Below are 15,937 nucleotides of genomic sequence, written 5' to 3' on the forward strand. Positions count from 1 at the left end.
AGGACACCTGCTTCTCAGGGACAGGGGGCCAGCTACTGCAGGTGACCTCTGTTTTGCTGGAAGCCACTGATTACAAGTGTTTTGGATGGAGGAAAGTCCGCCAAATATGTCCTGCTCTCTTCAGCGTGTGCCTGAAGTGGAGAGTTCAGAGTGGCTGTGGAAATTGTGAATGAATAAACCAGGCGATCTGCTCCATGCTTAAGTGTTCGTGGAGTGTGAACGTGCCACTGATCTCAGATGGGATGAGCCCATACATTTACTTGTGGAGACAAAAAGCCAACCAGCACACAGTGCCAGGAAGCCAGCCCATGGTGCCATCCCGCCCTGGAAGGCTTCTGGTCCTTTCACTGAAAGTCTGCAGGCCCTTTGATTTTCTTCATGTCAGCAGCTTCTTAAGCTGCTTTAATTTCACAGTTACTGAAGTGTCACTGCTTTGTTTAAATCACTCTCGGGCATTTCAGAAATGTCATATTAGGATTTAGCAGGCAGACCAATGATGCTAAGAAATGACAGTACACTTGTTTCCAGTTTTTAATGCTTTCTTGTAAAACTGAAAATATAAAACCAGCCAAGCAAATGAAGATCTTTATATACATGAGGTCTGTGATTAAAAAAATCCTTTTAGTTAAAAAAAAAAAGGAAAAAAAAGAAGAATTGACCAATGAGTTAAATGAAAACTGATTAAAGGGAACAATATTCTCAAATTGAAAAATACTTTTCAGGAAAAAAAAAAAAACCCTTCTTTACAAGTTTATTATATAACTTACATTTACACTTTATGGAGAGAACTTACAAAACAAACTGCTTGAAATGCTCCTCATTCCCTTAAAGCATGAATTTCAAAGTGCCACAGCAAAGGAACAGATTCCAATATTGCCTTATACAGACTATTCATGTATAAAATGGTTCGGTAAATGTGAGGTGTTTATTTAAATGAGCACATATAGGGATACAGACTAAATAAAAGTACTTGAACATCACCTTTGTTATTACATACACAGTTATAGGTATAGTAAAGGAAACAAGGTCAGCACCGCTCTTAGGTGTCTGTATAGATGGAGGGAATCTGATTCAAGCAGTGGTCAAAGGCGCCATTTTGGAAGAAGCCATTTTCATCGTTTCCGTTGGAGACCATGTCTTCAGATACACATTGTGCTTCAGAGATTGCATCATAGCCTGAAAGCGTGACAAGTTGTATGGACATGCGTTAGCACCACAGTACTTATAAGGAAGGAAGCACGGTTTGAGGCCTGGGATTACACAGTACAGCACAGTGTTAATGAAAAGACAATAGGGTTTACCATCAAAGCCTTACCCAGGAGATACACAAACTAATCTCCATGGGCATTTGTGTCATAGTAGATGAAGCTCCCATTCATTTCTGCGGAAAGCTACCCATTTGCAAGTGGAGTGCAAGTATCAGCGTATGACTCTCTTGGGACTTTATAGTCATTATCTGAAGAGGATGTCAAAACAATGAGTGGGCAAGGATCCTAGTGAGTGTGCACTGAAAGTGATGCAGTCCTCTTGTTTTGTGTGTTTTTCCTTTTAATGGCACTTAGGAAAAAGGTTCCATGTGTCTCCCAGTTGCTCTTAAGATCCAGAAGAAATCTGGATCTTACTTTACTGGATACCCACATACTACAGAAGTGAGGTCTGCGGAAGCACGTCTGGGTCAGGTCAGGCTCACAGCACGTATGGAAGGAGCTGCGTGTGCACCACATTGTCCTCAGCCCACCAAAGCCCATCATGCTGCTGGCTCCTCACCTGGCCGAGTTGGCTGGTGCTTGTTAGGCCAGTAGGGCCACTATGGTGAGGAAGAATGTCCCTGCCCTTCTCCTTTATAATGCAAAACTTCCACAGCTGTTACAAGCCTCCCTGAGCTGTGCATCCCTGTGGAAAGGACCAGGTTTGCCTGCTACCAGATGTTGTGACAGCTGAAGTACCAGGGAATTCAAAACAAAAGTTTACTGCCTACCCCAAAGGACCTGAAAATTTCCTATTATGCCCCACTCTAACTTGCTTTTGCAACTGGCCAGTCAGGGCTCACAGGCACATGTTCATTTTCCTGCAGTCCAGCTCTTTCCGTACTTCACCCCTGCTGTGTTCACCCCTTGCCTTGCCCTTTTCCTTTCTGCATCTGTCCCTGTGCCTGCACTTCTCACACCAGCCAGACCCCCCCCATCTGGCCCATGGCCCAGCCAGTCCTGATTTCAGAAAGAACCGCCGGCTCAGTCCTTAGAACTTAATTATAGGTATTTTACTATTAGGTATGTTTTTATTATTTGAGACCACATTCTCTACTTATTTACATTTCTGCATGTTCCTATGACGTATTAATTTACTGTTAGTTTACAGGTCAGATTCTGCTGTCTGCAGAAATCTAGCATGCAGCGTATGTCCAAAGTCTCTGGAAGACGAACTTGGCCTGTTTATCTGCCCTGTGCTGTGTCAGTCCAAGTGGAGTGACCAGTATTTTGATAAGTTTTGTGAGTGTTTATGTTATGCTAATTTCTATTTGATGAGCCTGTATACAGGGTGGATACACAACCACAGATGGACAAAACCCAAGATAAGCATACACCCCAGAAATCATTTTTAGATTCCAGATCGAGTAAACTATCCCAAGTCCTGAACAGAAAATAAAAATTTATTGACTGTTAATGTGATTCATGGAACAGCTGTTTGCCAGTCACATTTGGCACTCCTGTGAGATGGGATCCCATTTAATATTAATGGTGCTATAAAAGCCTAAAAAAAAATTAATGCATGCCTTGATGAATCTTGCAAACCTGAATGGTTCTATTTTACACAAAAAAGATGAGATAAGATTTATATATTTCATATATATTTATGTTTCAGCCTTTTAAGTATTTGCATACCTCAAGAACCACTCTAAAACCAAAAATATTACACAGAAACATTTCATAATAGTTTAGCCCCAGACAGAAAAATCAACTGTTGTTGAAGTTGGTGTCTTGCCATAGTATTATTCTTTGCTCCTACAATTTCTTTTGGAAAGTTTATTTAGTCTGTTCTTTAAATACTGCAGGCTGTCAATCTAAACTTGAAATTTGATGTTAACATGAAAAAAACTATGTTTTAGTAACATCAAACTTACGAATAACACAAAAGAATTCAAAGTTGAAGTTGAAACTTTGTCTTAAATTTTTCCCTTGTGTTCGTTACTGATGCATACACTTTCTAGTATGCAACACCAGACAAATGCATGCACGCTCTCTCTGAACAGAGTCTCCTTTAATACAAAACAAACAGGAAAGTCAACTTTAATTTTGTGGTCTGACTCAGGCCCCATTTCAAAAAGCATTTAAACATATGTTTTCAGTACTGTCTTTAACCAAGATGCCCTCCTGAATTCAGACATGAAGAAAATTTCCTGGAGATATGTAAATAACGATTGCAATAATCACATTTTGTTTGATGTCAGTAATTTTGTCAATTCTTAACTGCAGTTTTAAAAGTAGAAAAAATACTTTATAAAAATTAATGCTTAAATATTGAAGTATTATAGTAATCTAGCAATAATAACTTGTTGCACATTTTACATTATACAAATATGTAGCTAAATGGGAAAATACCACTGCCATGATTGTGCAACAGCACAGACACAAAGGACCTCCTGAACAAAAAGGAACTAATATTTTAGCTGAATTTATCAAAGCAGTGCCTTTCCATTTGGTAAAGGTCAGTATTGCAAAACAAAGCCATCCTTTTATTCTTACACGGACAGGAAGCCCCTGCTGCTGCTGTTTCTTTCAGTGCTGTGTCAACTATCTTCTTAACTTTGATCTGATGAGAAAAGCCTGCCCGAGCATACCTGAAGAGATGTGCAATGAACAGCTCACACAAGAAATGTGACAAGTGTCTTGTTTGTCAGCTCTCCTGAAGGTGTGTGTTGCCTATCACATCCAGCAGAACCAAAGGAGAATTTGTCCATCAGTCAAATACAGGAGGATCAGAGAAAACAAACTTGCGTGCCTTCTGGGATTTTTATAGATACCAATGAATTTCAGTGACTGAGTTTTTTATGCAAACAATTTTTTGTAATAACATTGACTTTAAAATCATAGAATCATAGAATAGTTTGGGTTGGAAGGGACATTTAAAGGTCATCTAGTCCAACCCCCCATGTATTCTTTTCCCCTCCTGCTAAAAATATCATATGGATAATTCTTTATAGGCAGAGTAAATTACCTGTTGAAGCTAAAGGTGCATTGAGTATGTGATAGCCATTCTGTCTCAGAGGATTAAAGCAATGGGATTCCCCTGTTAGTACATCACTGGTGACAGACTGGTCCATTGTTCTGTAGCAGTCTCCATAGTGGAAATAGTTTTGTATTGAGTGAAAGCTGCCTTGGTAACCTGAAAACAGATATTGCACACACATTTTAACACTACTGCAACGGTATTAGCTCCATTTCTGTCACAGTATTTCATTACTGTTGTGGGGGGTTTTAGTTCCTCAGTTTTAGCTATGGAAAAATGATCATGCTATTCTATAAGGCGTAATAATATAAAAGCTACGTCAGACTCGGTCCCACAAGGTGCTGTGGACTGCGATCCCCATCAAGCAAAAATCTCAAGGATGTGCTTCATTTCAAGCAATAGATCACCTGAACGCAGTCAACAGCCCACTTGTGTTCAAAGCTAAGCAGTAAGTACTCCACTGGATCAAGTCCAGGATGCTCAGCTCCTAAGGGAATGTGTCTGTAATGAATTACTTTTAATTTAAATACAATAATGCAATATTTAAATGAATAGCACTGCTTCGTTTTCAGTCAAGTAAAGTCTTTTCCCATCCAGAGCGGTTATGCACTGCTGGAGACAGCGCTATTTATTTGAAACACCTTTAGGAGTACCTTAAACTTCTCCTGTCTCTGACTGCTCTTGTTTCAAATGAAACCCCTTTCACCGAGCACAGAGGGACACAGACTGCAAGTTAACTTGATTGAGAGGTGCAGCACTGACTCCAGATGGACGTCAGGTGAAGAGTTTGAATTCAGCTAGAGCCTCTTCCTGCTTCTGAAAAGTGCCGAGATAAATCTGTATGGTCTCTGGCTGCCTTGGTCATTCTGCTTGAGGCACGTTTGACTTTTGTCCCCCACATGCCCTACATTTCTTATCTCCTGGGTTTTTAGAAATCTCATATTACCAGTGGTCCAGCAGTTTGGTGTCTGCCAGCAGAAGCTGTAAATGAGTTGTACGCGACAAAAAAAAAAGATATTTAACCGTAAAGGACAAACAGAGTGCTGAGGAAGGAATTTTACAGCTTACAAGTTTGTGCCAACATCCTAAAACAAAATGTTATTTGCTCTCATAAGGATGACCTCAAAGCGTGCCACAAGATTTACACCAACCATGGTCTGATTTAATTCTCTTCCTTCCTCCTGCCTCAGTAACCTCTTCCTGATTCCAGGTGCAAGGCACACCAGTTGCACATCCATATTAACTATCCCTTTTCCTGCCTTCTCTGAAAGTCCCTTCTGAAATGATGCTCCTTCTCTTATGTGCGACTGAAGTCAACCAAGTCAGGCTTCAAGTTTATTAGAGTGTGCCATCAGCATTTTCGTCTGATAGCCAGAAAAAATAAGGAGCTGTTGTCTTTCTTCCCTCAGTCTTACTCAGACTGAAACATTTCCTAAGGAACTACTGCAAAAGCTCCGGGTAGGTCAGTCAAACACAGGCACAACCAGATCCTCAGCTGATAGGAGTCAGCACAGCTCCACTCACCAGTGGAAGACTGGACTTGCTGGGCCTGTCGTGCAGCTATTCAGCCTGTTTGTTTAGAAATGAAATACCTGTGCCTATCACCAGAGTGCCTGGGTTCTGTACAGGGCGGAATTTGTCCCGTACAAATTATGCAGTGTGTAAGCTTTTTCCTGTTAGAAAGGATCTGTCTTTTTCTGCATTTTTCCTTTACTAATAAAGTTTGACCACGTAGATAGTATCAGGCAAAGCTCAGGTTCTGTCTGTTCATTGTGGTCATGTTTTCTAAGGTGGTAATAAATAAGGCTGAGTGAGGCAATTCTTTAGTAGAAATGCAATGAACTCATCAAGTGGTGAAAGATTTGCTCTGAAGTTTCACAGTTTAATATGTGTTTTGGCAAAATCCGCAAGGATTAGATGATTCATTTCTTGAGAACCTACGATCCTCCACCACAAAATACCTAAATTGTTGATATCCATGATTGGTGAAGTACTAATGGATGACTATATTAGATAAAGACACTATGCACACTGTACCAAAGCTGTTCATATTTGCTTGCTATGTAGAAGGCAGCACAGAAATTTGGAAAGCTGAGCATTAAATGATGCATGTCCTTGCTTGGAATAAATAGACAGCCACCTCTATTTACTGCCTGGAGAGTTTGGCTCAAAAACCCAAAGAGCTCTTATGAGAGGTCACAAAGCCATCTTTTGATGTGGTTTTAGGTACAGTGCTTTATTGATTGGCTTTTGATAATTATCCTGACTTTTCAGTTTACAAAACATGAACTCCCTGCTGAAAGCCTTCTAAAAATATATCCTTCTGAGATGAGCAGTGAAAAAAAATGAGACGCTTGGCTTCAGATGAGGTATAAGTGGTTGCAGAGATTATGCATTGCTAGAGAAAAAATGGAACCTTTTCCAGAATGTCTGCTATACACATCACTTCTAGGGAAGGCATGACGTGTATTTTCTCTGTCTGTGTAATTGCTGCCCTTCGTCACGCTCCCAGGCTTGCCTTTGTTAAATCAATTAAATATCTTTATGATCTACAGGGCTGGCACAGTGGCTTAGAAAATCAGAGAACAGCCAAGCATGACAGAACTGGATTGAAACTAGTTGGATCCAGAGTTTTCTCAAGACCTACGGGTAAAGGTTTCTTTTGAAGCGTTTTAAGTTACACTGTCTAGCTGCTCAGGAAAAAATACCTGAGGCAGAGAACTGCCTCAGAATCAGAAGTCTGGAAAAGAACTGCCATAAGCAATCAAATTCTCCTTTGGATTGCAGTATCTATCCCTCAGCATCACTGTGTGGTAATCTGATAAGGCAGCGCAAAAAGTGTTTCTGGAACTAACCAATGAAGAGACATAACGTAGGAAAATATTGGTGGTTTTGCACTGTTGTATTCACTAGGACCAAATTTTTGCTAAGTGCTTCCCAAAGAAAATACAGGGAAATACACCATTCCTGTTCCAATGTGCTTGCAGATGTGATAAATACAGGTAGCAAACTGAAAAAAAAAACGATGGAGTAGAGAAGGGAAAGGTTGCAGCAGGAACACTGGTCAGGTAGAACAACCCATGACACTAAATGAAGCTTACTTCATTTTTCATTAGCTTCACAGAAATGAAGACAGTGGGACCCTGTAATAAAGGGACAGAGGCTTTATGGAAGGCATTCTGTGTGTGTGGGAAAAGGCACAGGGATGGCTAAGGGAGGAGTGGACTAAAAGGCAGGTAGCTGCTTCCTTGAGGATCAAACGTGAAAGAGAAAGAAAGAGACTCCCAACAGCTTCTGCAATTGCAACAGATGAGAAAGAGGTGAGACTCAAGACAGCTCTTCTGCATCGACAAGAGCACTGAGAAGATTACAGCGTTAGTACCTGCTTTATCCCTGATGCAGGGATTGTAAACCAGACAGTTCGCTGCCTGGCTGGAGACCAGTCAGCAACACTTGTACTTCTCTTCTGTGTGTTTACATGCCTCATCTTCAGAATAACCTCTCACGTGACTGCGTGGAGGTTTCACGGGGAGTGACAGTGGCAGCGATTTGTTCAGGGGGACTCTGGCCTTACATCTGAAAACACTGAAGAACTGCAGTTGCAGCTGGTAAACCTGATCTGCAGTTCCACTACTGGGATGTATAGGAAGATTTTGATGATGTTCCCTGCACTTAAACTGGGCATGAAACAACACTTGCATAGGAAGAATTGTGCTTGCAGTATTAAAAGCTGTATTTGAAAATCTGGCAATGCTGGAAGGTGGAAATGAATCTTGGAGTGACTGAAATTGCATACCTTCAGGTTGAAGGACTGCAGGAGCAGTGACTTGCTATGTCAGTAAGATTTTTTCATGACTTTTAATATACTTTCTACACTCCCACCCGCTTCAGGGGTGCAATCAGAGAGTTTCTTTTGGTACCAGGTAGGTTGGCTCTTGCTGATGGCCTTCAGTAGCCTGGCACGGCTCAAGAGGCCAGTCAATCTGTTCCAGAGGATCTGAGCCTCACCCATCTTTTACACTATGAGAAAGGGAAAATTGCCAGCTTGTTTAAATGCTAAGTGTTCCCAAAAACCATAGTAATTAGACAGAGATGGAAAGGTCATGTGAGTTAAAGCAACCACAAGGACTTTTGGAACAAGGAGTTCTCTTGCCAGATAAGGTTTCACTCATTTTACAGAACCACAGGAAATGAAACTTGTTGCTTGCAGGCAACATAATATTTGATTTGCATATGCAGTACAAGTCAGAGCTTTACTGCATTTATACATTTTAAAAACGTGCAGTATTAAAGAAAGGTGCTTTTGGTTCATGCCATTTAGTTGTGGTTCCTTTAGATTTTTTTAAATGCTTTCCACAGAAAGTATTAGGAATTAAGTTATTATTAAAATCCCATAACCAGTGGTTCAATTAACAACCACATGTGGTTGATTAGAGTAAACTAAACATGGACCATTTTTTACAAGTTCTTAAAAAATACTCCCTTCAGCGGTTAAAATATGAAGTAAGCAAGGAGGTTTGTCTGCTGCAAACATCCCTGCTCCTTCTAGGAGAGCAAAAGTGTAGTAATAATTTGGCAACAAATATTTCACCAATATTTTTTTTTCCACATGTATTTCAGGTTTTCCTTCAGTTTTGATTAAATAAAAAAATTTCTCAGGTTAATTTTCAAGTGAAGAATTTACTAAATGTCCTGTCAGTTTAAATGATCACTATTAAATGTTTTATGTACAGTAGATGTAGAAATATAACAGTTAATAAAGGAATAAACTGAGTTCCAAACATAACATTTAGTTAAAATTTTGCTTTGAAATAATTTGTGACAGAAAAGCTGCAGTTAGCCACTTCACACAGTGCACTGGCTGCCTCTGTTTCTCTAAGGCACAGCCTAGAAAACTTCAAGCAACTTTAGAATGAATGATGTAATGAGCAAATAATTGGAATATGCCTATTAAATGCCATCTTGTTATGTCATGTCATTTACATGTATGTGCAAATAAATCTCAGCTTTTCAAATTCCATAAAATTTCTGTCAAGAAATCACGTCAGGTATAAATAACTACAGGATTCCATTGCCTGCCAAATTCTTTCAGCATGTAATAATTTCCATGTGATCTTACTACAACTGGTTTTAAACATATAAATAATGTCAGCTTATTCTTTCATTATCAATATTTCTGCTACCAGCTTGATGAAGCTTGCCATCTTCTAAGAATTCCAGATCCATGTTTGTATGTTTATATACAGACCCCTGGTTCTACAGCTAGACTTACATAGTGTTCCTTTTCTCGGCAAAAATTCAAAACTCCCAAATTACTATAGATTCCGTTAGAAAAATGTGCTATTAATGAACTGAGATGCAAAAAAAAGATGTAGAGCAAGTACAGCTAACTACAGGTTACAGATCAATTGGTTTCAAAGGCTGCTAATCAAAATTGATTTTTGAATGACCATTTCCATAATGAATTTATAATAATACTTCAACATTTGGCCAAAGTGGAAAATTATTGCTTTTTCAAAACCACATGACATAACACTTAGAAAGCAACAATTCATTCAAAAGGAAATGTGGTTTTCTTAAGGAATAAAGTCAATTTATTTAAGTGGTTCAAAACTTGTTCTGTCTATGCATTTGTTTCTGCCGTAGTAATGAGCTGCTAAACTTTCCTCTTGTGGTTTGTAGTTATTTAGCTCATTATAGTAACATAATCATATATCATTACATGCTATCATAAATCTGCCACTTTTCCCTTACAGAGTTAATCTTTTTAAATTGAATAATCCGTTGAGCATCAGGTTGAGTTAGTTTTTCCTTCAGCACAAATCATTTAATATAATACGCTTTAACTTTTCAGACAAAGTCAGTCCAACCAAACAGCAAAAACACTCCTCAGAGAATGAAGGGCAGAGGGAACTGTTGGGATACTGAACCCCGTTTCAGCTGTGAATTGCTCACTGGGTTTGTATTCAAGTTCTGTGGTTCAGACCCAGCCTTAGCACGTATTGAGAGAAAGCAAACCTCCTATTTTGCCCAGTGGTAAACTGATCACATGTGATACTTTGCCAGCCAAAAATGTCCTTATACAAATGACAATACAGCTGTGAAGTGAGTTTCAAAAAGCTGGTTATCTGAATGTATAAACTTATAGGCTTGGTTATACTTGCAACCAGACAGATGTGCTGCACACTTCTTTATTGTGACTATTTACCACACTTAATCAGCATAACATCTGGATTATATAACATATTTCTTAAATATGCAAGCTCCTGTTACTGGAAGAATCCGTGATAATAACATCACTTGCTAAGTTATACCTCAAAAATTGCAGAAACATTAATTAGTTCCCACAGCAGAACTCCAGAATAGGTAAATAAGCTCCCAATTAAAAAGGCTGGGCAATTCAGGACAAAAAAAATGTTTTAAATTAAGCAATGGGACAGCTACTTAGCTGCTCCCATTCTCGTCCTCAAATCACACTGGCACTCTATAGTTGTCCAGAGTGCCTTTGCATATTATTATATACAATAATACAGATGCCAGACTTCCAAATAATAAATAGCAAAATACTTTTGCTTTGTCTAAGCTAATATCTAGTGCATCACAATCAGGGGACTGAGCAGGACATTGCCAAGGTGTGCTTCAGCCCATGTATTTTGGGACTAGGGGGCTCCTGCTTTGGCAGGGTCACTCCAGGCTGATGGAAGGCTGGATGAGCAGTCAGATGAGGTGCATAGCTAGTAGCCATCTACTGAAAAATCTGCATAAATGCAATAAATCTGCTGTTCTGATAGCTTTCCCCATTATGATAACATATCACAGCATGAACTGGTCTGAAAATTTTGCTCTGTATTTATATCAAGCCACTTTAAAAATTGAGTTCCCCTTGAAATGCTGTCAGTCTCTTAATAAGACAGTATTGGCCAAAAGTGCAAAACTAAACAAATAATTTCTCCTCAATTAGGAAAGTTTAAAAAAAAGAAAAAGAGGGAAGAGTTACCTTGAGATCCCTGCTGTACAGACTGGTTTTGAAATTGAGCATATGGTTTATTCGGTATTCCAGAAAACTGCTGCCCATTTGGTGACTGGCTGTGTGATGATGGAGAGCTGTGTTTCTGCAATAGGGAAGGTGGAACTAATGATTTCAGGGGGCTGACAAGTGGAGAGGTTATGCTGGGAGCAAGCCTAGAAAAAGAAAATACAGAAAAACTTCACATATCACATCACAATATGGGAAAATGAAATATTTGAAAAGCCCCATTTCCATAATGGCCAAACTACAGAAATATTTCTTTTGCAGGTAGAAATTTATTGTAAAAAATATATACATATATATATATATATAACAATGCAGTGCCGCTTTCAGGTATTCATTAGGAAGAAAGGGAGTTAGAAAATATTTCTGTTCCTTTACATTGACTTCCTGTACTCGCCATAATGAGAGGAGCAAAATGACACCACTCCTCTGTAAGCAACTTAGACACAGCTCAGTTTTAACTTAAAACTTTGGGAGCTGAGAAACACGTCCAGGAAACCGAAGTGGAGAATGCTGCTAGAATGAGTAAAGGCAAGCAAATTGTTTAAGAGCCTTCATGGCTGTAACAGGGTAAAGCTTTACATCCAAGTTTCAGTCAAGACAAAGAAAAGCATTAGTTTCAGTTATTCCTCATGCAGGATTTTTTAGACTTAGAAATACAGCTTGAACTGCAACAGATGGTACTGTCTTTTCAAAGAAAAAGCCTGAGGAAGTGCTTGTGGCTGCCCTGTTCAGTGGAAGACTGAGAACTGGTTGTACCTGAGAGATGGAGAATTCCCCCCAGATGCCTAGGACTTGGGCCAGCACAGGAGTGCTGGTGCAGACCCGCTCAGTGAACAGACCCTGACCCAACACTCCCGCAAGGAGCTGGAGCAGCTGAGGAAGAACCTCACTAACCCGTTTCCATGAAGTCCTCAGGCATCCTCTGCCACCGGAGTGAAGCAGAGAAGCTTCAGTGCTTCCTCCCTGCCAGAAGGCGACCATCCCACCAAGGGGTGGTACAGCAGCTGACCCAGAAGGGACGAACGCTTTGCCAAAGAATGGTCTCTTGGCCAGTTGCAGCCAGAAAGATGGCACGGTGCAGAGGATGGGACCAAAAACCTGGCCATTCACATACAAGCCTCTTTTAGAGCTGCACTGAACTAACGCTGTAAATGAGTACATAGGTAGAAGCTGTATCTTTTCTCTTCCTGTGGTACCTGTGACAAATGGCCTTTTGCTCCATAGCCCAGTGTTACACTCTCAAATGTGTGGGCTGCATGGACCATATGTTCACCATATACCCTCTGCTGTCTCTGGATCTTTTGCTGAACATAAGAGGCGGCTCTTTGAGCAGCACTAGGATGCTAGAAAAACCACCTGTCTGAGAGCCACTCTGCTGAAACTTCACAGCTACAGGTCCTGAGGCGTAGAAATAAAAATATCCCTGCAGGTTATAGTACATCTCACCTAGCTGGAAAGAAAGTACTGAGCACAAACCATTGCAGGCATACAAAGAATCAACTGAAAAACAATTCGGATCTCTCACTGGTGTCTTCCTCTAGCACTGCAGAAGCCATTCAAACACCATAAACCATGATTTGCAACAGCAGTTCCTCACCAGTTTACACCACTGCTTCTTGGAGCAGTTGGGATTAAACTTGGGGAGCGATGCTACGCTTGACTTAGGGTGAAGCACTACATGGGAGCGTTCAGGAGGTAAATATAGATGAACTGTGAATTAATGGTGACAACAGCTTAATCAAATTTAACATGAGAGGCAGAGGAACGCTGCCAAAAGCTGTCACAGTGACACTCTATTAAAAGGGGCTTAAATAAATCAAGCAGTCAAAGCCCATCCTATGCTGAAATAATTCCATCACCCAAAGCAGGAAAATAAGGCATATAATACAAACCACAGAGACTCTGAATATCCCCAAACTAAGCTGAAGAATTAAACCAGTATTGTTAAATGTGTGAAGGCAAGGATAATTTCAAGCCAAATATGCAAGAATGGGAAAATATTTTTTTGTGAGAAAGATAACACCCTCCCCATCAGCAATGATCAGCAATATATAAAATAAAGAGAACTAAAGTAGAATTTCAAGACCAAGCATGCAAAGAAAAAAAAAATCTTATCTGTTTGTTGTTCTAAGTGCATATTAAAAAGAGCTCAGCAACAATGCCGGGACGGCCCTTGCCTCACCCGAGGGTTAAAGGCCTGGGGCAGCAGAGGGGCTGAACAGTGAGGTGGGCAGCACAGGGGCCACCTGTGCCCTCTTTGGTCAGAGACAGAAAACGCTCTCCGGGGCCTGAACTGCTGAAGAGCAGATGCTCAGGGGAAAATACCGAGTTTATTTGCTAAGAAGCAGCTAAACACTTATGGTCGGCTCCCTTGTGGCTGTAGTTTTTCCTCAAAGGTCTCAGTGGAGAAACATTTTAACAGAAATGAGCTGTCGTGCAGCCCAGCTACAAGTTGTTATCTTCTGGAAATGCTCTCAAATGCGTGTCTGTGGTGAACTACTGCACGAAGAGGGGGCTGACATTATCTGCTGGGACCTGTGGAAAAGTCTTTGTTATGGTCTTTGCTATGGAAAAGTCTTTGCAAGGGAGTGGCCAGCAAAGCACAACCACAAATTACAAAATGGTCACCAGCCCCTTCAAACGGCGCGCACGGAACCATTGTCCTCAACATGCCAGAAATGCTGTTAGAAGCCTGGAAATGCTTCTATCTGAAAGGAGATTAAAAAGATTGCAGTTGTTGTCATTGGAAAGATAATAGCTAAAAGAAATCGTGATAGTGACATTTATATGGATAATGACCACACACACATTTAAAAGAGAAACAAAAGATGTACTAAAAACTCCAAGGGCTGGATGAGCCAGAAACCACTCTGAATGAGGGAGGAAAATACTTCTGGTGAGCGAGTACTCTGCAACTGCCCGTGTTGGGTTTCCTCTGCCTTCTCTTGAAATGTCTTGTCCTGGCCACTGCTGGGAAACGCAGCACCCCAGAGAGGCCTGCCGGGATGCTCGCTCTCCAGTGCTTTGTTAGGATGGTCGAGTAATCGCATTTTTAAACTCTATGCAAATATCTTGCATGTCAAACAAAAATGGTACATTTAAGGTATCCAGCTGTGGGAATACCGAAAATCCTTCCCTACACAGTTTAACTACTCCCAGAGGCTATTTAAATCTTAACCATGTGAGAAGAATGTAACAGTTATAATTGTTATTTTTAAAGCAATGCTTCTCCCCATTCACACTCTTTGGCATTCCTGTTTTTCCTGTGTGTGAGCTCAACAGTTGTGACAGCCTTTGTGCCTGGAAGCCTTTGAAATGGCTGGTTGAGAGCAGGTGAGGCTCCCTCTGTGAGGCAGGAGGGGTGTGGAGGTGTGTGGGGCCCTGCTCCAGCTCAGTGCTCCGGCTGGGCACTGCTAGTGGGGTGCTGGAGCCCAGCATTGCTGCCTGCGGGCAGCCAGGGACCCACTGTAGCCCAGGAACCTCAGCCGAAACCCTGAAAGCTCCCTCTAATGCTTGACCATCGCTGCCTCCTCTGCATGAACAGAGTTTCGTGCAATTGAGGGGGTCACCATAAAATCTACTACCTTCTGCTCAGTCTGTCCCAAACAGGGCATGTAACACCTTTCCAAAAGTTAAGGCACGGTTTTCAGCTAGGAAAGAGCTTTGCTCAGCAGAAAGATCTGGCTATATTAGCACAAGAGGCCAACATGGGGATTTGTCTCCTTAAAATATTCATCACAATGCCTACAGCTCGAGATGGTCCCTAAAATTTTATTTTCTGTGCATGTATACATGTGTCAACGTGCTTTGGCATGCTCAAGGAGAGTTTTTTTCATCAGCTAACTGTCCAGTTCCCAGTGCCGTGTTTTTAATTCTCTCCTGAATACTTGCCTGCTAATTAGGTTGCTGTGATACTCAGGTTGTTAAAAAAGAGGAGGAATAATTCCCAATACAAATTCAATAGATAATGCATTAGCAAAGAGAAAGAGCTTAAAAGAAAAGAGCTTAAAAGGAGATGCCTTCTGTGTGGAAGAAGAAACACTAAACTACTTACACCAGGCACTCAGCTGGATACATTACAAATTCCCAGGCAGTAGCTCAGACATATGTGTTTTAATAACTAATAGCCTGGACATTTCCTGTTAATACTGCACTAGAACCACAGTTTGCTTTGGTTTGGATATTAATAATAAATATATAGCATATATTTTACTTTAATTGTAACTTGTATAATTCAGTAAACGTGAAGGTCCTTTTGGGGCCTGTTAATATGTATCTGTGCCTATATGTAGCTATACAGTGATATATATAAATAAATACCCTCACACTTATGTAAAAAAAATCCTTATCCTTAATTAATTCATTCAATTTAAGGGCTCCTGGCTATACAGAGTATTTCTGTTCAGGAGCATAAATCTACTTGCTGTCTCCCTAACCTTGTGAGAAAGCCAGGAAGAATCAACAATTCTTACAGATTGCTCGCACTGCTGATGTCGTCTGAGTGTCGATCCAGTCTTAAAAGGATGCTTGATAGTAAAACACTTAGTAATTCAAACAACAAATTAACCCACGCAAGGCTTTTACTACTCTGTTATCAGAAACCGTGTGTCCCTTATGTGAAAGGTAACACGTTAACTGTGCATTTGCCTTGTTCCTAGCCACCATCTGCTACAG

At 40.6% G+C, this 15,937-nt stretch overlaps 1 protein-coding gene across 1 annotated transcript in view; it reads right to left on the bottom strand.

Moving 5' to 3' along the window:
• Nucleotides 1-924: 924 nt before the first annotated feature.
• Nucleotides 925-15,937, bottom strand: part of GLIS1 (GLIS family zinc finger 1) — a 201,999-nt gene continuing 186,986 nt past the window's right edge. Inside the window, exons 8-10 of the mRNA XM_086753693.1 lie at nucleotides 11,225-11,409; nucleotides 4,216-4,383; nucleotides 925-1,176 (exon numbers count right to left, since the gene is read on the bottom strand). Coding sequence (XP_086609819.1) covers nucleotides 1,040-1,176; nucleotides 4,216-4,383; nucleotides 11,225-11,409 — 490 coding nt within the window. The 3' untranslated portion in view covers nucleotides 925-1,039. The remainder of the gene's footprint in view (nucleotides 1,177-4,215; nucleotides 4,384-11,224; nucleotides 11,410-15,937) is intronic.

This window comes from Chlamydotis macqueenii, chromosome 8, assembly GCF_036417535.1.
Source record: "Chlamydotis macqueenii isolate bChlMac1 chromosome 8, bChlMac1.mat, whole genome shotgun sequence".
Lineage (NCBI taxonomy): Eukaryota > Metazoa > Chordata > Aves > Otidiformes > Otididae > Chlamydotis > Chlamydotis macqueenii.